General features: G+C 40.7%; 1 protein-coding gene across 2 annotated transcripts in view; it reads left to right on the top strand.

Moving 5' to 3' along the window:
* LOC124163760 (double-strand-break repair protein rad21 homolog) overlaps window positions 1–26,222 on the top strand; it is a 34,678-nt gene extending 8,456 nt beyond the window's left edge. For both annotated transcript variants that reach the window (XM_046540842.1, XM_046540843.1), the window contains exons 9-14: window positions 3,310–3,552; window positions 4,141–4,536; window positions 13,226–13,453; window positions 13,899–14,027; window positions 16,153–16,314; window positions 21,914–26,222. In XM_046540842.1, coding sequence (XP_046396798.1) covers window positions 3,310–3,552; window positions 4,141–4,536; window positions 13,226–13,453; window positions 13,899–14,027; window positions 16,153–16,314; window positions 21,914–22,039 — 1,284 coding nt within the window. In that variant the 3' untranslated portion in view covers window positions 22,040–26,222. The remainder of the gene's footprint in view (window positions 1–3,309; window positions 3,553–4,140; window positions 4,537–13,225; window positions 13,454–13,898; window positions 14,028–16,152; window positions 16,315–21,913) is intronic.
* Window positions 26,223–26,582: the final 360 nt, after the last annotated feature.

A 26,582-nucleotide genomic window follows, 5' to 3' on the forward strand; every position in this document is an offset into this window, starting at 1 on the left:
TTAGCATGCTGAATTTCGAAAAAAATTCAATGAGGGCATTTTTTCCTAATTTTGTTCAACTTTAAGGACAAGTAATTCGTTTAAAAAATTTACTAATGAAAAACGGTTTGCATCAAAAAATGCACTAATGTATTGACAACGACTGTGCAAAGTTTAAATTTCCGCACTCAAAAAAATCGATTTCGAGGTTTTGTCCAGCTTTTTTTAATTTCAGCCCACTGTGGGCGGTGGGAACAAAAGCAAACATATTTTCGTGGCTTATTAAAAAGGTTTAAAATTACGAAACTCAATGTTACGAAGTGCCTATTTTCTGGTCCCGCTGACTTCGTATAACTGAGAGTTTACTGTATATTGAATTTCTCAAAAATAAATTTCACTTGGTACATTCTGTACCAGATAGTTTCTGGTTTTGTCACAAGGGTTCAAGGTGTATGTGTCCATATATTGCCCAATTGATTGCATTGTAATTTTTATCTTAGCTGCTACAGCTTTAAGAATTAGTTCCTGATGAACATTTGAAAAGGGTGGGGTTTTAGCCAAGAATCGATACTTGGTGCCAAATATTTCCATGGGAGAGGAGGTGGTACCAAAGCAAATGGGGGATGGTGCTCTTCATGCAAGCCCATTGGACTCTCCATGAAAGACATTGTTGGTGGGCTCCACTGATGGGAGGGGTCATGGAGTGAACCGTGCATTATCAAATGTACACACTCACATCTACTTCTTAAGGAAACTCTTTAACCAAAGTTATGTAAACTACACAATACAGTAGACTCGTTATTACGAAAATCATGGTACCGAAAATCCGGAGGTTCGTAATAACGAAGTTCGTATGAACGTTTCTTTTAGGAATCGTCGAAAAAAAACTGCATGTGACAAATGCGATTAAATTATGCGGAAATATATATAAACAGGAAAATTCGTTTCAGTTTCTGTATGCGGTATGACGTAATCGAGGGTTGATATCCTCCCGAGTACAGTAAATCCGATTTACGACCTAGATGCGTTCCAAGACCTTGTTCCTAAGTTGATAAACCTATGGTCCGACCACCGAGAGTTGTCCGATGACAGGCAGAATAGTCTAGGTCGGGGCAGCGTTGCCAGGTGAGAAAGAGAAACGCCAATAAAGGCCTCCGTGAAGAAAGGAGACGGAAAGGACGACGAGCGTGTAGGACCCAGTGGAAGAATCACTTGTTTTGGGGATTCGAAGAAAGGGCATGTTTTAGCGGATCAGGCTTATTTCGCTACTCTTCATACATTTGACAACGTTGTATGCCAAGGCGATGGTGTGAGGTGCGTTTGGGGGACAGCGATTGGCTGCAAACCGTGTTGGCGAATGGTTATCTGCACCTCCTATTGTGCCGTTATCAGACAGGTCGTACTGTAAGCAAGGCATCGAGGAGTACGGTTATCCTGCATAATGCAACACTTCACAACAATCGTGCGCTAACTCAAGATTGTGACGAATTGATCTAGCTGGGAGTGCAACGCAGCCGGAGCCGAAACAATCGCTATCCGCGGCAAGGAACATCGGGCGAAACGCTGAAAAGTTCCTAACTTCACACCGGAATGAATGATACTTTGTTCAGATTATGCCCAGAGAACGATTTCCTCTACGCCGCACGGCGTAGCAACGGCCAAATCAAAAGGCGCCAAATTCGAAATTTGAAATTCTGAATGCTGTCATCTCTGAAAGTTCGCAAATCGAATGTGTGTTGGAAGAGAACTAACTGTACTTCAAATTTACGAGCTGTAATGAGTCTGTCACCATGATTCCCCAGGAATGAAGCTTATTATATGACGTTGCGCGAATGGTGAAGAAATAACCATAAATGACGCTATTGGCCCCAGTACACGAGGACAACTTAAACGTGGCGAGCTTATTAAAACTTAGCGTAGTGAATACCCATCTAAATGCCATAGCTTAGGCGTGGAATTTCGTAATAAAGTTCATTTTGTAACCGCCAGGACCGGGACTGAGGTTTGTAATTTCGTAAAAACGAAAATTTCGTAATAACGTTTCTTTTACTATTGCTTGAATAGGCCTTTTCGTTGGGACCAACTATTTGCTTCGTAAAAACGAGAACTTCGTAATAACGTTGTTCGCATTAACGAGAGTCTACTGTATATGTGGGTCATCATTTGGGGAGGAGTGAGGATAAAGCTCCGTTCAGTGCCCCAAGAAAGGTTCAGCCTCCTACATGCACTATTTCCTGAGCGGGTGAAAGGCATGCCTGCCGTATGGGTTTGGATAGAAAAGGGTTAGGGCACCAGTGGGAAATGAAAGAATTGACATCTCTGCATGTAGAGTAATGAAGTTAACATGATGGTGGTCTTGATTTGTTAGGTTCTATGCCATGCCTTTTGTCACTTAATAGGGTAGTTTCCTTCATCAAAGAAAACGATAGGCATTGATTGCGATTCGTTGCCCACCATTAGTGTATTCATAATACACAAATTATTTGGTTTTTGAAATACCGTTTTAGACGAATGGCAAGGGTCAAATTTTATCCTCATTTGAAAAAGGCCAGATTGGCGCCCATGCGATTCCGCTCCGCGTGACGTCACAGGGACCTAGTTTCTACACGAGAGGATAGGAGTTATACATCGTCTGAGGTTACCAATGCATGCATGAGGCACAGAGCTCAGGGAAACATGTCTTAATAATCACCTATTAAAACTGGCTAAGGTCGGAAAGTTTTCTTCGCTTGATAAGGTATTAATAAACCTTTTTTAAGCCATGCGCTACCAGACAGGAAGGTACTCAGCTATCCGCTAGCATCCTGCGTCCTATCAGCGCTCAGAGCCTCGATCAAGGTCACTTCACAAGGAGAGAGGGGGAACCAGAAATGCGGCGCACGGACTTTCCTACTTACGCGTCGCGTTTTTGCGCGCTTGAAATTTTTCACTTTTCATTTAATCGCGAAAAATAGATATCGTCATTTAAAAATCTAAAAGCGCGAAATACGTACTCCAGGAGTAATAATCTTTCGATTTAGGCAATAAAAAAATAATAGGAAACCACCCTATTAGCTATAGAAAAGTCATATGCCTGATAAATTTTCCCCTCAACATTTCCATTTGCTTTATTGATGACCTCTCTGCTGCTAAGCTATTTGGTATCATGTATAATATGCGGTAAAAATGACTACTGTTATTCGTTTCTATTTTTCCACATTCTCCTCTTACTCTGTCGCAGTAAAAATGCTCTTTTTAACTTTTATCTGTTAAAAATTGATTAGAAACTGTTTATTTATTCATTAGTTTCTTTCACATTTCTTTACTGGTGTTTCTCTCTTACTCTACCAGAATTACCAAAGGCACCTCACCAGTCGTGCTGCCGACAATGAAGATTTTGGCATGATGGGGGATGAGGAGAGGGAGCAGATCCCGTTGGAGCAGGTGAGGGGAGAGGGTGGAGCTGGTGGCGAGTTGGATGGCTTCAACAATCTTCTAGATGGCGGCCTAATGCCCCCAGGAACTCCATTGCCACCAGGCAAAAAGGGCCGAAAGCGCAAGCACCAACTGGACACGGATGATCTTTTGCAGCAGGTGAGTTTTTATGTTAAGAGGTTTCATTGAGGTGATGAAGGCTATGCCTTCCCATGAGATCTTAATACAACTATGGTTCTTTGGGTCCATATCTTCTCATGAAAAATTTGTCAGATTCAAAGATTTTTTCAAATTCATGAATTCAAGATTAAGTCGAATCTTGGATTTGGAATTCAGTTCGTCAGATAATCTGGTAAACCAAAAAAAACTAGTATAATAAGGGAATTGTGGTAATTAGGGAAAGCTCTCGGGTTATTCAGGGAGTGTCATGGATTAATCAGCTTTTGTCTCCTGAAAACCATCCCAATGAGTTTTATAGTCCTGGCGCAACCAAATCAAAAATAATTCATTTCGTTTTGCTTTAAGTTATTTTGATATTCGCATGATTCTTGCTCATGATGTAGAACTGAATATTCTTTCTATCAAATCTACAAGTGCTGTGGTTAGGTAGTCTATTGATATTTCAAGAGTATTCTAATTCCTAAAATTCATTTGAAATTATAAGTATTTCATCTCTGGTTGACCTTGTGCCATAAATAATCGTGTAGTTTCTTTAGGAACTTTCCTCTGATTTATGTCCTGTTTCAGCAAAAGAAAATGATGGAGGAGGCGACTGCCAAGCAAGCCGAGTTAGATGCTCAGCAGCTCCTCGGAGTTCAGCTGGCAAATGAGCAGCAGTCGGTGATGACCCCTGCCCCCGAGCAGTCCTCCCTCATGCAGCATGCGCTTGACGAAGAGCTTGGCCCTGCTAGCATGGCTCCCCCGCCCTCTGTTCTTCCACCAACGACCATTGAGCACATGGAGATTGACGGCCAGCCCCCACCGCCCACACCCCAGCCTCCTCAAACACCCCTCATGCAGAATGGCTCTCTCCTGGCCCCACAGACCCCTGGACCCCCTCCCTCGGAGCAGCCCACCCTTGACCCTACCAACATGGACCCAGCTGATTTCACTAAAGAAATCCCTGAGCTTCATGCTGACCAGGTAAGCTTATGGGTTTGTTCAACCATATTCCTCACTTCCTGAACGTATCTTAAGCCTGAATCACACGATCATTTTTTTTTCGTCGCGAAAGTGATCACTGTCGCGATCACTGCGCAAAATGATTGTCGGCAGCAGTTGTTGATCGCGATGAGGATTCCCATCGCTATTTTTCATCACTCGTCCGGTCTCTAAAACTGTCACTAAAATCAGAACGCATGACCGTATGTACGCATGACCGAACGCAGAAGCAGCCAATCAGAACGCATGACCGTATGGTGTGATTGCAGCGCAGCGTTTGACAATTGTGGGAATGACATAAATAAACAAACACGCTACAGTAGACTCTCGTTAATACGAACAACGTTGTTACGAAGTTCTCGTTTTTACGAAGCAAATCGTTGGTCCCGACGAAAAGCCTATTCCAATCTATAGTAAAAGAGACTTTATTACGAAATTTTCGTTTTTACGAAATTACGAACCTCGGTCCCGGTCCCGGTGGTTACGAAAAGAACTTTATTACGAAGTTCCTCGGTTAAGCGACGGCATTTAGTTGGATTGACACTACGCTACGTTATTGTTATTACGATACATTTTTCTCCTCGTGTAGTGTGATCAAGAGCGTAAATTATTGTTCTTCATTCAGTAGGATACAATCGGAATCCACGCAACATCATATAAGAAGCTTCATTCCAGAGGAACCATGTTGACCCACTCACTACCGTTTGTAAATTGGCCGTATTCCGGAAGATATCAATCCTCTATTGCGTCATGCAATGCCAAGGTGTTGGTGTTTCGCACGTGGATGTGCTTGATGCCGGACGGCCATCGCAATGGAAGACGACAAGGAACTACCGGATGAATTCGGAGGGCAAGATCTAGGCTGTCGAAAATTGTTTTCTCCTTAGGATTAATCTCCAAGCAGATGAGTTCAAAGCCAACGAGAATTTTTTAAGATATTATTTTGTAAGGAATTTAGTCTTTAGTAGCAAACAAGTTCTAGAGAGCTCCATTAATGCATAATTTCATTTCAATGATAAGACGTCATTGTCATTTCATAACTATCATTAAGTCAATTTGATTTCAATCGAGCTATCCCCGATAGTTCTACAGCTTAATTACAGTCACGTATTATCTGGATTTTTTATGAATGACATTTTGTGATTGAGGAAGTGCCGATATTAATAACAGTCAGGGTCATCATAGGCTGATGGACTTCGTATCACTTGCAATCATAGGCGGGTCCAGGGGGGGGCACGGAGGCACGTGCCCCCCCCCCCCCAGACCCTTAAAAATATGCTAGATTTTATATACGGTCACATTATCATTTCGTTCGTTTTTTATAACGAGGTATCCTTGTGCCCCCCCCCCCCCCACCGAACAAAATCCTGGATACGGCCTTGCTTGTGCCTCTCCCAGAAAGAAATCCTGGATCCGCCCCTGCTTGCAATGCAAAACGTTTATATCTTTCTCACCTGAACTACAGAATGGACGGGTGCTTGATGATTGTGAAAATATATTGGACGTCTGTTTACATTTACTCGCGAGTTAAATTGTATCGAAAAGAGCGGAGCGAAATCGTGGTGTCGAAAATCCAGCGGCATAATTTTAAAAGACACTATTGAAATGTGCAGACAATATAAAAATGAGTTACATAAAAATCAAGCTTGACAATGAAATCCACGAATAAAATAGAATCTTTCTTCTCCTGGATAGAGATTCAAACCACATTGCTAGCACGTCATTTGATATGGCGTACCTGGCATTATGCAGCTCATCCTAAGGGGAGAGTTTTCAGCGAGCCGCCACTTTTGGGAGGCCACGGAAGGGCTCAAAAACACAATCGTGGAGAGGGGAAGGTGAAAAGACAAGCTTATCTCAGGGCCCCCAAATATCTCCGAGCGTTCCTGAGATGCAACGGGTGTGTTTAACATATACAGTGGAACTTGGTTAGTACGTTCCTCCTTAGTACGTTTTCCTCCTTAGTACGGCGATTTCCCTCGGTCCCGGTACCATCCGAACAAAATACAGGTAAAAGAATTTGGTTAGTACGTTTGAAAAAATTGCGCTTTCCTGGTTAGTACGCTCAATTGCTTGCCGTGACGCAACCCGCAATTCGTTCTCTAGTGTCTTCTTAAGGGTCGCAAACGTCTGAATTCATGATTTAATTTATTATTATTAGCCATTAACTTTCTTCCATTCATTCCACATCTCTTTCTTCTACCGTAATTTATCCAAATGCATTTCTGAATTCTTGTGACGTGCTGAATCATAAAATGCGGCCATTTTCCGGGAATGTCTGACTATGAAAAACTACAGCCAATAAGAAGCCCCAATTTTCCCCACCCCGAGCTCCTCACCTTCTGTTGCCTTTGGAGCGCTTGGGAGTGCCCACTGCTGCGCACAAAGTTCGTGAGTGGGCAATTGTTGCTATTGCACGAGTTATCATGATGAAGAAATGAGTCTTAACGGTATTAGACAATTCACACATTATCTAAAGCAGTGCTGCTCCATAAACTCGACGTCGGTGCGTATTTACTTGACTACTGTTGCGGGAGCAGACGATCCTCTGGATCTCCACGCGAAGCAAAGCTTAAAAATACTTTATCTCGGAACGAAAGCAGACGACATTAGTCAAATTTTGAAAGTAAATTTCAACTGTTTAATATAAAAATTTCTTGTTATTACGTCGTAATCTAATAATCTTGCGTGTCATCAGTCGATATATCGATCGATTTTACAATCGAAATGGTATCATTCCAGAAGCGAATGTCTACGGCTGTTGCCGTAATTTGAAAGTCAATATAAATTTGCCCAATTTTTATGATGTTTAAAAAACCAGTTGACTTACTCCGGGTTGTTGTTATATTCTCCGAGTACGCTGTGAGAGAGAAAAATGACTTGTCTTCGCTTGTCTGAGCTTCACTCGTCCTCGTTCTGTAAATATATATAGGTTAAATCACGGGAGATAGACGTCGTAATCATGAAATTGTCTCCGCGACGTCCATGAAAAATTGCGATTTTTATTCACATGGTATTGTTTTTCATGGTAGCGCTCATTTTCTTGATTTTAAATGTGAAAAGAGTTCAGGAAGGCGATCTTATGAGAACTACCGATAGTAATTGTAATTATGACGACTTTTTCACTGATTGCAATAACCCCGACTGCTATTATTTACTTTCCTCGTTAGTACGTTTTCCTGGTTAGTACGTTCATTTTTCGTGGTCCCTTCAGAAACGTACTAACCAAGTTCCACTGTAATCGATTATTTAGTGATTATATAATATATAATCGATTATTTAAGTGATTTATATTGTTTGAGTTATTTTCAACGAATACGATGTTGTCGTCTTTTTTAGTGGCGAATATGTTTGAAGTCCAAAAAAGAGAATTTGGTATCCAGCCAAAATATCGTAAATAATATTTAAAATATGGATGGAATTCCATTATCCTCTTCGCGCATACTCTTGATTAAATAAGCTTAAAAATTTCTCAAGTTTTGTCAAAACTACGACGTAAAGGAAAATTAATACGAACACATGAAGAGATAATTTTATAATTGAGTGGAGATCTGCATTAAACCATTCTACTTTGGCCTGTTGATGATTATCATTCCTTGAGTGATTGGCGCTTCACAAATGTGAACCGTAGTCTCACTGATTTACTGATCAATCTAAAAACTCGTGGGATTGGCAATATTACGCTCAGTCGTCAGAACCATTGTACTGCAGCTATCATAGGCAGATTAAGAGGGGCCACTGGGGCATGACGCCCCCCAGACGCTTAAACAATAGACAAGATTTTTAATACGGTTTTCAATTCGTTCATTTTTTGTGTATTACAGAGCCTCAATCTAAGCCTTGAACGCAAGTCAAGAAGATATATTTGCTTTTATTTGGCCATTCGCTAGTCAGAGTTCGAAAAAATGCATCGCCTCAGTGAGAAAGGGGATCGGTAGAGCGGAGCTTGTCATTCTTCCTTTCATCTTTTCTTCCTCCCTTTCACCCATCACCACAAGCAAGAGACACTGGAGCCCCATACATCCTCTCCCTCATCCTACCATCACTTTAGACCCTCCCCTTGCAACCTTCCCGTTTGGCGTCCCATACCCTAATACCTATCTCACCCTCCATCACTTGCAGACCCCCACCATCCCCCATTCGCAGTCCCCTTGCACCCTTGCTATGGACCAGAGAGTATGACAAGGGCAAGCCCTCATTCCCCAGAGCGTATGCGTTTTGGAACTGTTGCAGGTAGCACTAGGGGCTCACAATTCCATGGATCCGAGGCCCATTTGATTTTCTGCCGAGAAACAATCACGCACCGATTTTTTGGAGCGTGAGGCATGAAGAAGGGGGTGGGGAGAATGTAGGAGTAAATCAGTGACCTTGAAGCTCATATATCACAGAGAAATACGAACCAGAGAAGCGCAGGGTTACCAGAGAAGAGTAGAAACTGATACTTCTCCGATTACATTATAGCTTCCTTTACCCCTCCCTCTCTTAACCGATGATCTCAGACTTGCCACCTGCCTTCACACCCCCATAATATCAACTCATGGATGAATCAGCTATTGGCCTCTTGGGTGACTAAAGCTAAGGTACTATTCTCATTTAGAGTTTTACCACCGCGATCGTATAAGTATAGTAATCTGCTCGAAATTTATAAAAAAGAACGAGTCTAAACACGATCTAATTCTGACATTATTGAAGTGCGTTAATTTCATTTTATCGTGGTGAAATTTAATGGTACTCTCTGCTTGCACCTACCCTTGTCCCCACCCGCATTTTCTTGAAGGCTTCCCCCCGCTTCTGTCCCTCTTACGTACCACCGCCCATACTTCCCACTCATATCTTACCCCACCTAAAGTCCCAAGAACACCCACCCCTGCCTACCTTACCATCCCTCCTTCTATTAAGGCCTTTTATATCCTTTCCACTCCCCCTTCTTGACCTTCCTTCCACACCTAAAGAAAGCATACCCTTTTCATTCTTTACCTCCCCTACTAAGTTGCAATGTTTTCACGGACGCACTGAATTTCCCCTCTTCCCTTCCACCTGACGAAGATGCCACCGCCGCTACCCTTTAAAATAAAAACAATGTAAGTAAGGAAATCTTCCTTGACTAAAGCTATGCTCTTTATCCTCTACTCACGCAACTCTTTTTGTCCCTCGCTACATTGTGTTACTTTGACACTGCGAGAGTGAGCTACAAAGCAACTGCAGCCACATGGAAGTCGGCACTGCTCTGGAAAGTTAGGGGTCTGATGATAATCTAGGCAGTCTCAACTTCACGAGTGCGAAGGTGACATCGTCGGTTAACTGAGACCTCGAGACAGTGGTGAGAAAACTTCATTTGCAATTGTGACGACTTACGTGAATTGCACCGAAGATGAATAAATCGAAGAAATCGAGGAGGAGCATTTTGTTAGAAGAAAAGCTTAAGATGGTTAAAGAGGTAGAAGAGAAAAATATAAGCAAAACAGTAGTCGCTAAAAAGTTTGGAGTTTCTCTATCTACGCTCTCTACCATTCTCTCGAGTAGGGAAAGAATTCAAACGAAGGTGGCGGAGGGAATGGCGCTGAAGAGGAAGACTATGCGTGGTGCTAAATTTAGTGAAGTAGAAAATGAATTATATGCTTTTTTTGTAAATGTCGGCAAGAAAATCTTCCCGTCAGTGGCCCTATTTTGATGGAGAAGGCAGAAACAATTTCATTGAAAAAAAATATCGAGGGTTTCAAAGCCTCCGCGGGTTGGTTGACGAAATTTAAATCTCGATTCAACATAACTTCTCTGAAGATATGTGGCGAAGAAGGAGCTGTCAATGGGGAGACTATAAGGGATTGGCACAATAAATTTGATGCCATCATCAATGAATACAGTCCCGATAATCGTTTCAATTTTGATGAGACAGGGCTCTTCTACTTCGCTCTCCCAGAAACAACTCTGGCGTTAAAAGGAGAGCGATGCCATGGTGGGAGAAAAAGTAAAATGCGAGTGACGGTAGGTCTGTGTGTGAATCAGACTGGGACAGAGAAGATCAAGCCAGTTTTTATCGGAAAGCACGAGAAGCCTCGATGCCTTAAAAATATTAGACAAGAAAGCCTTCCTGTTTTCTACGAGTTTAATAGAAGTAGTTGGATGACCAGGGAAATTTTTCACAAAACGGTAATTCGACTTCAAAGAAGAATGGCTGGAAAGAACAGAAATATTCTCCTCTTGCTGGACAATGCTAGCTCCCACACGAATCTGGATCAACTAGACCTACCAAACGTACGAATTATCTTCCTTCCACCTAATGCCACAAGTAAAGCCCAACCATTAGATAAGGGGATAATTCAAAACTTTAAAGTAATGTACAAGATGAGACTTGTGCAGTACTACATGCGCTGGATCGGTATGTACACTTTTTTACCCTTTCTAGTTACATATCTCTATAAATGTAAGTTCACCTTTTTGGGTAAAGTTAAAATCATGCTATATTCAACTTCTATGTGTAAAGAAATGGGGAAGACAAGACAGGACATTCCAAAATGGACTATCCTGCATGCCATACACGCAGTAGGCGAGTCTTGGAAGGATGTTTCTACCCAAACAATTGTTAATTGCTGGAGAGCGGCAGGTTTTCCTTTGGCGGTAGCTACTTCCGACATTCCCGAGGTCAGTATGTAATAAGCTCACAACTGAGTTATTTCCAGTTTATGTCCGTGAATGCAAATTTTTATGAGCTTTTAAAATTTTTAGGGCGTGGAAGACTCGATCGCTCAGGAAAGGAGTTTAGGAAGTGAAATTGACGACTACATTATTCACTTCGGAGTTTGTTCGTCAACTACAGACTACCTTTCAATTGATGATGATGTTGAAGTGTGTGACGATGACGACGAAGAGATCGACGATGGAGATGACGCTGTGGCAGGGACTAGCCAAGGAAGCAGCGAGGACGAAAATGACGTGCCTGTTGTTCCGCCAAAAAGGAAGGACGTTATATTTGCGCTAAACACACTCAAAGCATTCCAAATGTGCAATAATGTTAATATTGATTTCGATTTTCACTTAACGAAAATCGAAGGTATGGTTAAAGAAGCGACGGAGAAGAACAAAGTTCAGACCCAAATAACGGGTTATTTTAAAACGGCGCCAAAATAGATTTGTTCTGATACATTTTTGTTTAACTTTAATAATAAATATTATTTATTCAGCTGTTGAATGTCTTATTTAGATGACATTTATCCCATCTATGATTTCTGATAGTAAAGTTACCGTTAAAGCTCACCAAATACTTTGATCGATTGAGCTGCATATCGGTTTTTCTCGGATGTATGTATCATTCGCCGTTTGATTACCTCGCGTTAACTTCCACTCAGATGCTATTTACTTACGTGTCCGTCTTTCCCCGACACGTCTACTTATGAACTACACTATATTCATCAATTGGAAATGACTACTACACGTTGGCATCATCCGAATTCTTCAGTTGATAAAATCAAGCGTGATTGTTTTTTTATTTATTCGCGGGTAATTTAACGCGTATATCATACGCATTACTCAGAAGGTAGTCCGCTGTGCGACTATTAGTAGGGGATATTGAAGAATACGAGAAATTTTGGCAAGGTTTGTTTTTTTTTTTGCGATGATTCCTAAAAGAAACTTTCTTACGAACTTCGTTATTACGAACCTCCTTTTTTTCAGTCCCGTGAACTTCGTAATAACGAGAGTCTACTGTATATAATTTCATGATGTGGGTCCTATGACAACGAGCTGTGATATTGGAAACGATGTGAAAAGCGACGGCGGGAGTGACCGTGTGATTCAGAAAAATGATCACTAGAGGGATTGCTTTTCGCGACGGGAAAAGTGATCTCGATAGTGATCACTTTCGCGACGATAAAAAATGATTGTGTGATTCAGGCTGTATATTCTTCGTTAAAACTTCGCAGGAACAAGTGGTGCGGGCCGTACTTCAGCGGCGCCGCAGTGCAGGGTGGCGCCCTGGGGGGTGGATTGCATTACTACGGACAATATCTCGTAAACACTTAGAGATAGGTCAAAACAAACAGAAAATCGGCCCTAAAGGGCTTTATTTTTACGTTTTACATAGAAATATGTAGCACTTTTTCGGTCTCAAAAATCTCAATTGAGGGTCCTCAGTACTTAGGGCCCTTGGGGCACGGGTTGCCGTTATTTTAAATTAACCAAATTTTAACATGTGAATACGAACCTCATTTGGATCATTTTGAGATTAGGAAATCATAACTTTTCTCAATTTGCAATATGCAATAGGAAATTAATCAATTCCAAAGACAAACATTTTAATCATGGTTTTATGGGCTACATATTTTAATCAGTCTCCAATATTCTTCTTAAGTTCTAGAAGCATGTTCTTCTGGTTTTTGCTTGACTTTTCGATGTTTATTTTGCAGAAAATTTTACTGCAGTATGAGGTTATCCCGTGAGAATAACGATGTGCATTTCTCAGTCAACTTTAATCACTAGTGAAATAGGCCATGATATTGGTTCTGGTTGGTTTGTGTTGAGCGGAAATGTGTTTTTGGAAAGGAGAGAGTGCAATAGTCAGGGAAAATGAAAATTTTTGTCCATAAATTTGAATATGGGGGTCTTCCAACAACCCTGACTACATATAATTTCAAGGAGAGTGGTCGTTTCTTACTGAAGTTGTTAATGGCTTCCACAGGTTCACTCAATCCTTGAGCAGCAGGCAGGTGGTGATGCACCAGACTTGACGGCATTAGCGGCAAGTGTGGTGGAAGGCCAAGTGGTTCCTGGTGCACTGGACCTTGTTCCTGGAGATGCTGATCCAAAGGGAATGGAAAATGGGACAATGGTGGGAGCTGAGGGAGTTATGCCCTTGCAGCATGTTGCAGAGAATCTGCCTCCAATGGAAAACATGGGTTATGACCAGGTATTCATGCTTTTCATTTAACCAATTACAGTGCTGAAATACCCTTCTCATTAATGGATGAAGATTATTCATGCCAATTTATGATTGATTATACCTCATTATACTGTGGAATTTAGCTTAATATTATTATAGCCACTTCTTCGTACATAGTGTTCACCACTGAAATGGAAAGATGAAATGTGTATTGTTTTTGTTGTGCAAAACTGTGGAGAACTCTTATGTTGCTTCCATGAGTGCAATGATAACTTCTCATGTCAAACTTCTCAAGTCTCATTTAAAACTGGGATGATATTGACTGGAATGTGTCTGAAACTTGACCATGCTTCAAATTTATATTTTAAAATTAGTGCTAATGGAATAATGACTAGATAATTTCAAAGAGTCAGTGCTCTCTGTATTTGCATCCTATGTATTGTATGCTAAGTCTTTTACTTTGCCTTTACAGAGTAACCCTCAGATGGCGAACATGGGCTATGAGGAAGGAGCCCACCATGCCCAAACTCCAGGTGCCATCTCAGAAAGGGGGGCGACAACACCATGGCATGAGGATTATGAGTTCCCTGCATCAGTTCATGTGAGTGTCATCGTAATGGTTGATTTCACCACATTTTGCTCCCCTAATTTATTATGGTTTAAAATTGGATATAGCATATTGTAACGGTTCGAACCTCAAGAGCCGCCCGCTCGACTCCCGTTCGATCCCCACCGGACATGTGAATATAAATTCCCCAATCCCCAAAATAAAATAATGCCCCTACTTTGGCTTACCTTTTCTGGGCCCCAAATCAGGTCCCCCACTGGAACGTGCCCACGCGCACACTCACTTACAAATGGACTGAAGGCACTTGTGGCAATGATAAATAATAGCAAATTCCATAAAATCCTTTTTACAACTGATTTTAATGTCGATCCAAAATTTTACACAAGAAAAAAAATATTACCCCAATCACGACTGACAACTCTTAGTCAATAATTCAACGGGGTCACCTCCGACATGAAATTTAACCACACATCTTCTCCTTCAAAATACCAATAGCACTTCACAAATAATTATTACACAAAAACAATTCTCTTTTCCAATGAACAAATGTGATGGTGTTGAGTGAACCTCACAAGAGTTGCGTTTCATGGCAATTATGAAATCAAAATAAGTTAGTTCAAATGGCCACCCGTCTCAAATCAGGGCTCAATGATACGCCAAGTAACTACCAAAGATTCATAATTATTGCTCAATCTTCTCAACGCGAGCACCCAAATCTTGCAGGGCCGTGACGAAAGACCAGTCGTTTGCCCGTCATTTACGGAGCGAAGGTCGACAGCGAATTCATTAGGGCCTTTAATGGAGAGTTCACTGGGGACTTTCGGAGGGGGACAATCTGGATTGCAAAGGAATTTTAGGGCGTTGGGAAAATTCCATGCTTACGTCCTTCCTTGATGTCCAAGCCACCCCTCGCCAGCCGTCCATGTGCGTGAACTCCGTCCACCTGCCGAAGTTGGGCTGTCACTGCACTCACAATTCAACTTGATTAGTGCCAGCGCGTATGAGAGAGAGAGAGCTAGACCTCGTGTCCTCGCCTTTTATCACTTCTCTTCTACCCATGAACACCTCCGATTCACCCACTAACGCCCTCTTTCACACAATTTAGAGGCGGGTTTTCGAATGCTTTCCGGGAGAGAACCACAACGTCGCCTCTCCCGGAAATCCAACTTAACATATTTTCACTGCATTTCACTTTTGTAACACAAATATTATACATTCAAACATAACATTAACGCTCCACACAGATATTTTGTGCCGCTTTTCACTCCCCGATGCCAAAATGCGAGTGTGCGCGTGGACGCAACCCAGCTGCGATTATATTAATTTACGCGTCGGGCCGACTCCGATCCGTACCGTTACAGTATTTCTCCGAATATAGTCCCCCCCCCTAATTTTGAGGCTTCAGTTTCGGGAAAAGTTAAAAAAATGCATTTGAATATAGTCCCCCCCTTTACTTTTACCATAGGCATTTTTGGAAAAAAGGGGGGACTATATTCAGACATATACGGTATAGTGGGCATCTGTCCAATGTGTGTAATAATTTGATAGTAGAGCTCACCAGGGGCACAGTTAGGAATTAAGGCTAGGGGCATTTTCGGAGGAACAAACACTGGGGGGTCTGAAGGTGTGGAGTACCCGCCAGGGTAAGCAGGTGGTGCAAAGTCCCCCCCCTAGAAAATTTTTATGATAAATGGTTCAAAATGGTGAGTTTTACGATTTTTTGAGGGATAGTTTATTGATCCTTACGCTATTCTATATTTAATATTAATCCAATGAAGTGAAATGAGTCAAACTTAAAAAATTCTCTGAGCTCTGGAGGGGGTGGGGGGGTTTATCCCCCAAAACCTCACCTTTGCTGTGCCACTGGAGCTCACTTATCCTTCAGTCTTAGCATACCTCCTGGCTGGTCAACATCAGTGGATGAATGTTTAAGACAGTTGAAATACCGCTTTTGGAGGCATTTTTCCTTCCAAATTTTAATTTGCATTTGGGTTTCCCATCTTTGGACATATTCATGATGCGTGGTTGCTGCAATATGATGGTGAAATTTGTTTTATTGTTGATATTTATTTTTAATTAATGGCTTATGGTTAAAATCCGTTGCTTATTTTTGTGTTCTTGCTGTTGAGGAGACTAAAGTTTTTGTCATGCTTTTCAGGGTGAAGAGATGCAGCAGCAAGTTGATGAGACGTACGAGCAGTTCGAGGAGAGGGTGCTTAACAAGCGTGCCGCCCACATGTATCACATAGTTAAAAGCAAACTTAGTCGGGATGATAAAATTCGGTTCTCCGATATGACTCAACGTAACAGTCAAAAACAGGTATGCTCGATAATTTTTTTGTGGGAGGAGAAGTCATACTTTATTTCTTGCATGTTTACCTGTGGTGAATTTTGAGGTTTAAATATATGGTTATTTTTTTGCTGGTATTTCTTCATAGACATTTCTGTATTGCAAAGATGGCTGCTGAAAGAATGAATCTTAGGATGAATGTTTCAACATAGCCTCACCTTTAAGCAATTTTTTTTCCGTTTCTCAAGAATCTATTACAATAATTGTTGCGGTAGACTCTCATTACTACAAGATTCACAGGACCTAAAATTTTGAGGTTCATGTAGGTGGACTTTGGAAGACAGTTTCTTTTCAGAAATACAGTGGAACCTCGATTTATCGTTTTTCAGGGGGATGGATGAAAAAAACGATGAATGCGGGAAAACGATCAATGCGGGATTGTTTGTCCAGGTTGCCTATGTCCCAGGAAACGCTGGATTTTTGCGAATTATGACATTCAATAATGGATTCAAAAAAGATTTTAGCTGATTACAGGAATATTATTCCTTTATCGAAACACTTAGGTCATATTGTTGATTCGGATTATATCTCTTTCAAATATCCTGAAGGAACACACCGCCTTGCTAAAGAAATGTTTCACTCCACTTTTCAATGCTATTATGCATTTCTGTTCGACGTAAAAATTCTTATCCATCAAATGCCATTTCAAGTACACATATTTACGAGAGAAATGTGCGTGTTATGCCTCAAACAACTGATTTCGCTGTCGCAGTGATTGGCTATAGGACGTATCAAGAAGGCCAAAAATAGTTTATTATTTGAAACGTTCCTTTCTTGCAATTAAATTTTTAATATGATTGAGGCAATGTGGCGTTAATCGTCAGCGGCATGCCCACCTGATCCTCGGCTTCATCCCACTTCTTGTTTTCACCAAGGATCTCGCTCTACCCCCACCCCTGCCGTCATGTACTAGCGGACATAACGAGGGGTGCTGTAATATTCTCGCATTTCTAGCCAGGATTTTCTTCGTTTTCAATTATTTTCAGTCTATCCTTTAAAGTTCTCACTTGTGTCTTCGGAATGGCCATGGTCCGAAGGCGAAAAAGAATAAAACTAATAAAAATGAAACCGGACTCTATTGAACCCAGACGGAAAACACTCGCCGGTTTTAAGTCAACCCACCCTGGAAAGTACGGAACCACTCGTACGAGGTGAAGTTAGGCACTAATGCTATCGCGTACGGCATAAGCAGAGCTTACTGCAGAGGGTGAAGCATGACCATATGACTGCGCAATTAAATTTTTTATCCGATAGAGAAGGCAACTTACCCACTCATTTCTAACAATAAGTAGCGTAGCTCTAGATGAGCAGATGAATTCAGATTGCTAGTAGGGAGAAACAAAATATCCTGAGAAGACATCGCTTCGTTAGCACCTCAGACAGGTGAGACTTGTAGCATAACTCGTAAATTGTAACCAGACGCCCTGTTTTCGAAAAAAAATCTGCTTCAACTGCCGTGAAGCTCACTATCAGCTGCGAGGATATCGATATTCGACAGAAATCACCATCTTATTATACCAACTATTTTCTTGCTTAAAATGGTTAATTTATGTTAGAAATACGTCGTGTTTGGTATCATTCTTTTTTTAATTACGTGCACATCACTAATATCTCAATATAATAGAAGTATAATACCAATTGCCGAAATTCATTTTTACACACCTTTTGGGCTAATAGGTGATTCATGCAGCAGTTGACATCCAGAGGTGGGGATCCTAAAAGCAGGTCAGCTGAAAAAAAGTCAGCCGTCGAGAAAGGGGGAAGCGTGAATAAGGTTTCTTTTGTTCTCGAGTAACTTGATATTTTCTTTCGAAGCTAAGGTCTTCGTAATACCATCCCTGCTCGAGCTGGGATCTTTTTTTTTATTTCGGAGAAGAGGAAAGCTTCAGACGGGGAGAGGCGAGTGCTGAATGGAAGGGGATACCGGATCTTGGGAAATGCGATAATGTGACTATCCCACGGCACTCAGCTTCTCCCTATCGTATTTCAATCTCCTGGGGAAGATTCAAACTATGTGTCTGTCGTTATTAGCCATAAATAACACTTAGTAAACACTTCGTCCCATTTTCGTCAAACGATAAATGCGGGAAAATTATACGACGGGACCGCGATCTTCAAACGATAAATGCGGGAAAACGTTACTTCGGGGAAAGATATGTGCGGGAAAAAACTACATTGTCCTTATGGAACTTAATTTGGGACCAAGAGCGGCGAACGATGAATGCGGGAAAACGATGAATGCGGGAACGATAAATCGGGGTTTCACTGTATTGTAAAATATTGCTTTTTTTTAATGAAATAATCCTCATATACTCAATACTTTTACTAAGTACAAACCTTCTGTACAAATAATTTTCTGCGGTCCTGATTACATCTACATGTAAATGTATGCAGAAGCTGCATTATTTAAAAATTTCACTATTAAGAGCAACGTCATACCTACTGTCTGTAAAATAAACCTGAGTTAAAGGATCTCTAGTCCTTAAACTCTAAACCAATTTCAATGTAACAAAAAACCAAAGAGAGCGACCTTTTATTTCTACGTTGGATCAGAGAATTTAAAAAAATTCTCTTATCTTGGTATTTCTTGTACGCAATTTTTTTCTTAAAAAGTGTCCCTTTTTTGCTCGAGAAATATTGTTGCCTAACTTTTAGTGTTTGGTACTCATCTAGTTTTCATTCGTATAATTTACGGTTTAAGGCAATTAGAGCTTTTCACAACAGCAGAAAACCAATTGTTTATGCTATTATAACGAAAGAGCTTCTATCAAATTCTTGATCATGACATAAAATCATTATTACTGACCAAAAGAGCTTTTAGACAACAGAAACTGTTCAACACATTTGTAATAGCGTCTGTAGCACGAAGTCTCTTAGGCTGAGGCTGCACTGTAGGTGGGTAGCTTCTGGTATGGTGCGTATTCAATGCCAAGTCTACCCATAAGGCAAGTTTCTGTCTAATGGCTTCTTACTGGGGTGGCTGCAGAGAACCCTCCTAAATACCCTTCCTGCTTACCATCTCCCTTAGCGGGCATGCCCTGATGCATCTGGCAGCCATCAATGTGTGGTTCTTAGAAACCAGCACTTAAGGTTGTGAAACCACTTTTACTCACAGGTGTACTCAGTACAGGTGTGAAAATGAATATTTTATTGTTTTTCATTCTTGGTCTCTCAGGGTGTGTTTTTCAGTTGTCTTTTACTAATTCATGATGAGTTGCTGGTGGAGTGTTGGCGGACGCACCACTGCCTCCTTCGAACTTTGTTGGAAGGTGTTCATTTTGAACGGTTTTACCTTAAACAAATTTAATTGTAATTTACGTTTTAATGAGAATCAATGCTCAATGTTGATGAATTCTTTTGGCTTTATTGAAATTTACAAGCTATTATATCATGGAAAATTTTATGAAAAAATTTTAGCTTTGCAATAACATGTTTGCAGTAGCAAATTTGCTACTTTCTGGTTCCCATCAATTTTGTTATATAGTAGAACTTCTTTGGTAGGTTTTTGAAGGGGCCACAAAAAATGAATGTGCTATCCCGGGAAGTGAATAATAGAAATAGGGGTTAATGCAATCCCTGGGAAAGTCATCATAAATACAATTATTGTCTGAAGTTCTTGTAGGATCGCCTTCCTGAACTCTTCTCACATTTAAAATGAAGTAAATTAGTGCCACACTCCAAAAAGAAACACATGAACGAAAATCACAATGTTTTCATAGATTGCCCTGAGACAATTACATAAAAGCATCATTATTCTCCCGTGATTTGTCATGTATGTTTTAATAGGACAAGTTTAGCTAGGTCATTTCTTCTTTCTCAGAGATTACTAGTAGAAAATGACGATAACCCTGAGTATATCAATTGGTTGTTTTAAAAAAATCATAAGAATCGTGCTACATTTTCTTTACCATGGATCCCGGCAACAGCCGTACACATTTGTGCTTGGAACTAATCCATATCGATAAATATATCGATTTATATGACGATTAATAAGACATTTAAAGATTATTATTAGCAGATTTTTATATTCTACTGTTGAATTCTCTTTAAAAAATTGTTCAATGTAGTCTGTGTTCTATTTCCGAGACCGAGTGCTTTTGCGCTGTATGTAGATCGAATATTTTTGTGCTAAGTTTCAAAGCATCGTCTGCTCCTGCAATACTTGTCAAGTAATGACGCACATACTCTTCGCGTTGAGAAATGCATTTGGATGCATCATGGTTATAGAAAGGGAGGTGTGGGATGAATGTAAGAAGGTCAATGGCTGATAATAATTAAGTAACCAGGGTTCCCACTCAACCGTGAAAACCTTAAAACCGTGAATAAGCCGTGAATTCAGTGTACTGTGATAAAACCTGGAATAATCCGTGAATTTCGCCATGAAACGTTAAAAATCTCTCCAAATTTGATGTAGAACTACGATTGACAGATGAAAAGAAAATTCAATATTTGGATCATGTTTCAAGGTCGAGTCACGTGCAGACACTGTCCACGCATTTATCTACACACGTGTATTCGAAGAGCAGTTATTGGTCCGTGTGCCATCACGACACATTGACCTGTGACTGGAAGACTGGTAACCGGTAAAGTGTTAATTAACCGTTGCGAAAAATCAGACACCTCTTCACTTCCCTGCCACCCTCCATTTTCCCGCTCACAACCTTTAGTCGGCCCTGAATTTTCCTAACGATAGGTGACGTCATGTGAGATTATTATTTATTATAGTATTCTACCGAGTAAGGTAGGTTTCCATGGAGTATTCAAGAAGTGATTTGGGAGCCTCCCTTTCCTTCCAGCACTGCGTTCTTTAATTCACTGTAAGGCCTACTCCCTTTAAATCTATCTAAAAATCCTATTCTTTTCCTTCCCCTCCCTCGTTTCCCTAACATTCTACCCTCTAACACCATTTTCAACATCCCCTCCCAACTAAGCACTAACTCCATCCATACCTTCTGTCTCCCCCGTATCTACTGTCATTGCTGCATTTGCACTCAGGGTGTCTGTCGCGTTTTTTTAAATTTGTATTTAATCTGCGGCCGATGATTGTTACGTGATCAATATTTCTACCTAAAATGGCGTATCAACAGACCGTGAATTTGACGACATTCAGACCGTGAATACCGGGAAAAAACTGTGAATTTTATAATTTAGTTAGAGTGGGAACCCTGGTAACTAATGAATTCAGAGGCTTACACACTTGGAAAACACTAGGAAAAGACTTGCAGGTTGCTTCATGGCAAGTAATTGAGCACACTACCGAGTAAAGTGCCACTATTTCAAGCGGACTAACCTAATAGTTTTACCTGTATTTTGCTCGGATGGTACTGGGAGAATCGTACAGACTAAGGAGAAAACGTGCTAAAGAAGAACGTACTGAGTTCCACTGTATTTAGATTCTACTGTATTTTGCATTAAAAGAGTTACTTGGTTTCTGTCGATGAGTGTGGATTTAAAAGAGTCTCTTAATTTCTTGCATTGCCTCTGGTAAATGTTTGATATTGAAAGGAACACTATTCAGTGAGACTAATGCAACCCGTCCGGTTCTTTGCTTTACTCTCATGAAATGCAGGTTGCACAGAAGTTCTACACATTACTGGTCCTCAAGAAACACCAAGCATTGGAGCTGGCCCAGGAGAATTCCTACGACGAGATCTTCATATCAAAGGGAGTTAAGTTTGACTGTGCATCACTCTGAAGGGATGATGGGCTGAACTAACTGGCTGTGTAATCGCACTGCCGAGTCCACCATGTCAAGGGCCTTCGCCACAGTGATGCCCTCTAACAGGCCCCTCCTTCCCCCCCATGCCCACCTCCCGTCTCTGTCCCTGCTGACGTGGTGTGGAAGGCAGCATTGATTCTCAATTGTTGAGGGAGACAGGGTACGTGGCAGATGTGGGCTCGTCCGTGTGCCGGGGAAGGGACCCAAATTCACTTACATTGCATTGCTCACTCCCATACTTCATCAAAATGCCATCTGTGATGCTTGCATCATAATTTTTCCACCACCTTGCCTTCAAAAATGGTGTTGTTTGGTGGTGGTCAAGGAAGTGGTCAGTGCAACTCTGGTCACACTTGGCGCCTGCCACCTAAAAATGTCAATCAGCACCATTAAGTATAGCTTCATTTAATGACGCCGTCGGCGTGTCCTCTTTGAGTGTGTGGCATCCCGTTGTGATCAAGCCTTGAGCAGAAGGGTATTTATAGCGAGTGTGGTTGGGAGGACGGCAATGCCGTTGCTCGTGTTGCAGGTGCAGTTAGTGTTTGTTGGAGAATCTTGTTGAGCTATGTACTTGTGTGTGTGCAGTTTTACCAGAGTGGAGTGAAGAGTGCTGAGTGGCATTTTGCGTGCTTTGAATGCAGGATGGAGGATGCAGGGGTTTGAGGAAGTTGGACTGCCATTCGCCTGGTTGCACTTCTTTCTCCAGCTGTGCAAGGGTTGAAAGCATTGTGCATTCAGCAGAACAGTTAGTGTGTCATCTTGTTGGAGGGTTGCTGGTCATTGTGTCGGCCACAAATGGCCCTGTTGCAAGAGAGTGTGGTTCTGAGAAAAGTTTATTATCCCAAATTAGACAAAATAGTTGAAGAATGTTGGATAAGTTGGAGAATGAATGAGAATGGATTGTCCTGTGCATGTGTTATTTGCGTGAGTTGAACAATGTGTATGTGTGCATGTGTTGTGTGAAAGAATGAATAAAAGTTGTATATTTGTTAATGAATGCCAAAGTGTGTACGGAAGTGTTCTACAAGGGCGGGCAGTGGGCAAAGTATAGTGCTTTCAGGCACATAGAAAGAGATCTATAATGACCTACAACTGACCTGCCCTCTTTCTTCAGAGGTTTATATTGGCATGTTCACTTATTACCTGTGGTGAGTCTGTTTTAAATTCTACTATGGAGATAATTTTTCAATATTTCTAAGACTGAATGACTAAGCAACATAAATTATCAAAACGTTCATTTTTCCTTTATGGGGTATTTCCTTCTATATGGCTTCTTTTTAATATGTAAGTTAAAATGGCAAAATATCTATCTTGGCAAAGTGTTGGCCAGTGTAATGCCTAGGATTTGTCTTTTTGTTGGCCTGTAAAAACGAAAGCATAGTCAAGTCTGTCCAATTTACTGGCTGCCCTTGTGTGTGAAGCCACGCATCCGAGTGTGTTCGGCTCTGAAGCATGCCTGGTTGAATGATTGTTCACTTGATGTCTGTTGCAGAGAAATCTATGTTGTCCATTTCTTAAGGATGTGGATGAAAGACAAACAACTAAGCTCGTCCTTGGCAAGGAAAAGAATGCTAAATGGCCTACTTCCGGTACTAGGCCTAGCAATCAAATTTTTTAAATCTTCTTCAATTACCCGTCATTGATGATTGTAGACCACATTGACCAGACTCAGTTACTTCCCTTAGTATCTTTCGGGACAGATTTGACTTTGTTCTATATTGAGGACCATTTACGTTGACAGTTGGGCTCCTGTCACTCCCTAAAAATATTTAACATGCTGTAGTATTTGCAGATTTAAAAAAATTCTATATTCAGTTTCGTAATGGGAGGCAGTCAGCTAATGCTGAGCTGATACAACACGCCTATGTGAGTATATTCATGACAACAATTGATAGCCATGGAATTTCTTTGTGTGCAAATGCGATTACTCCTGTTTTGAATTCACCTTAGCTGTGCCACAAGGCAAGGAGATTCCAGACGACAAAGGATGGCATTGTTCTCCCGTAACAGAGAATCTGGTTGAAGCTGAAATTTTAGCTGGGGCTAGGTGGAGGAGTGTTTGACTTCCCACTTGACCTGTTGTTTTTGCTTCTAGGTGCTTTGTATCTTTCCAAGTCATAGGTCCTCAAGGAGGAGATGAGGCGGGGGTCAGGGTCTGCCGCCTTAGGTGGATGAAGTTTTAGATGTGACGTTTTAGGGTTGCGTGCCGATTTTACTGTCTTCTGCATGGCAGTGAGTGTGTTGTTGCTGTGTTAGTTGCCCGTGGTAGAATCTTTATAATTTCAAAGCTAGTGTTGATGATAAATTGGAATATCTTGGAGAGAGTTCAAATATTTTAATACAGTATATTTAAAGTCTTGACGTGAAGGATTTTGCACATACTTACCTTCTTAGTATACAATTAGGCTATTGTCATTGACTTATTTAATTTATTTTTATTTTGTGTTGGCGGTACTGTTTCAAGGTGGTTGATTAGCGCATAAATATGCAGTCAAATGATCTGAAGTAATGGAGACTATACTGTGATGTGTTAATGTCTTTTACCTTGTTTTCCCATTTAATTTTACCTAAGTGCTCCCAACTGTTTGCCACTTATATTCTCTTTGTGGGTGATTTCTTGGCTTGCGTGAGCTGGGCAAGGGTGTGTAACCAGCAAGTGGTTTACAATCAACCTGTGCTTTTATTCCATTTGATATTGTTTTGAAGTAATTCGGCATTTAGCTCTTTGAGTTAGGAGGCTGGGGTAAGTGAGCTTATTCAAACAATAGGCCTTTCTAGTCTTATGTTAGTGTGAATGATTCTAGTTTCGAGGTTCATTGCTCAGGATACAGGTGTCTTCACCTTTTTGTGGAATTCGCCTGTGGCTGTAGATTTCATTGTACATCTCTCATCCAGTGGCTATATTCATTTCAAATACATGTGCTGAAAATGGGCCTTAACTCTGCACATTTAGTGTGTGGTGGATCTATACAAACTGAGGTCAGTATTTTTCAATGGGCATATATGGGTTTGAAAATACACACAGTTAATTTTGAGTCTGGAATTGAAGTGAATTCCATTTCTGAACTTTGAAAATTTCTCACTTTTGAAGTTTCCTGTGCAGGCATGTGTCTTAAAGTGTCAATGAGACTAATGACAGGACTAGTGGAGGACGCATTTCTAAATTACTAAAACACTGGGAAGGAGGGGATAGAGGTAGAAATTTTTATGGAAGTGGAAGAAAGTGCTGCTGATCAACATTTTAAAATCATTTTTATGTTCTTTTAGGTTCATGCTACTGCTAAAAGTAGTAATACTTGTCAACTAGTGTTTTCTGGCATTATGTGCATCCATAACTGTGGCCTGCTTTATTTTCCTGGAGTCTGCATTTACCAAGGGTCAAATTGAATGATACATATCGTGTAACAGCGGAATAATTGGTGTGGTATGTTGCACCTATAATTTTCCATGTATGTAAATGCCAACTTAAATTCAATTGCAGAATCTGATAATATCTCAATTTTTCTTTGTGAAACTATTACAATGATGTCCGATAAGTGTTGGTAGAGGACATGTAAGAGGCATGGTGTTAGATCAGATATGGCCAATCAGGATTTGGCTGCATATGCCATTCCCGTTGTAATCTGCTCTCTAAATTTGGAGTGGGCAGGGGCTGGTTAAGGAGTAGGTGATTAGTGGAAAGTTGCACTTAATTCTCTATTCCCTTCCTGCAGTATTAGGCATGCTCAGATTTTAATTAATATAGTTTTCACTGCCATAAATTCTTTTCAATGCCAAGGATTTGGAGGCATAAAAGGTAAATCTGCTGTGTGATTGGAATCATGTTCTCCATTCCATTATGTTGGTCAAAATTAGTCTCTTGTCAAGTATTTGGTACAAATGTGGCAGTTAATAGAGGGCAGAAGTATGTTCTGTTATGTGCCTTAGTGATTTTTTTCAATGATTCCCTCTGTTAATTATTGTGCATAAATTGGTTTTATTTATTTTAATTTTGTTGTTGTTCTGGTTTTGTGTCAGAAAAATAACATGCAGTTTATCAAACCTGTGCAAAATGTTTCAGGTCACATGCTAACATAAGTTAAATTGATATAAATTTTATATTTCATTCATCAGTGATGTGTACAGAGTACAAAATATTAAACCATGGTTAATTTCCTAATATGCAATCGTATTTATGACCAGTCTATACCCCCAATTAAGCTCTGGTGAATTTTTAAAGAGTAGCACACACTAGTTGCGTTTCTGTTGATGGCGTTGGTTGTGTGTGCTATGGGTGAGTGTGGAGTTTGTGAAGGAAAAGGTTTGTATCCTGTTTTTTTTTAGCATGAAATGCTCATGTTTTCCTTAATTTTTTTCATATTGATTGCTTTGTCTTTCCCCCCCCCTGCTTCCTCAATGGTTTCGGTCTTTGTGGATAATTGTTTTAGTGGTACATAGTATTCTGTACTTTTCCTTGGGATTGTTTTGGAGTACAGTGATTTATGTACTCTTTTATTCTTCATTGGCACATTTTTTTCAT

Source organism: Ischnura elegans, chromosome 8, assembly GCF_921293095.1.
Source record: "Ischnura elegans chromosome 8, ioIscEleg1.1, whole genome shotgun sequence".
In the NCBI taxonomy this organism is placed as follows: domain Eukaryota; kingdom Metazoa; phylum Arthropoda; class Insecta; order Odonata; family Coenagrionidae; genus Ischnura; species Ischnura elegans.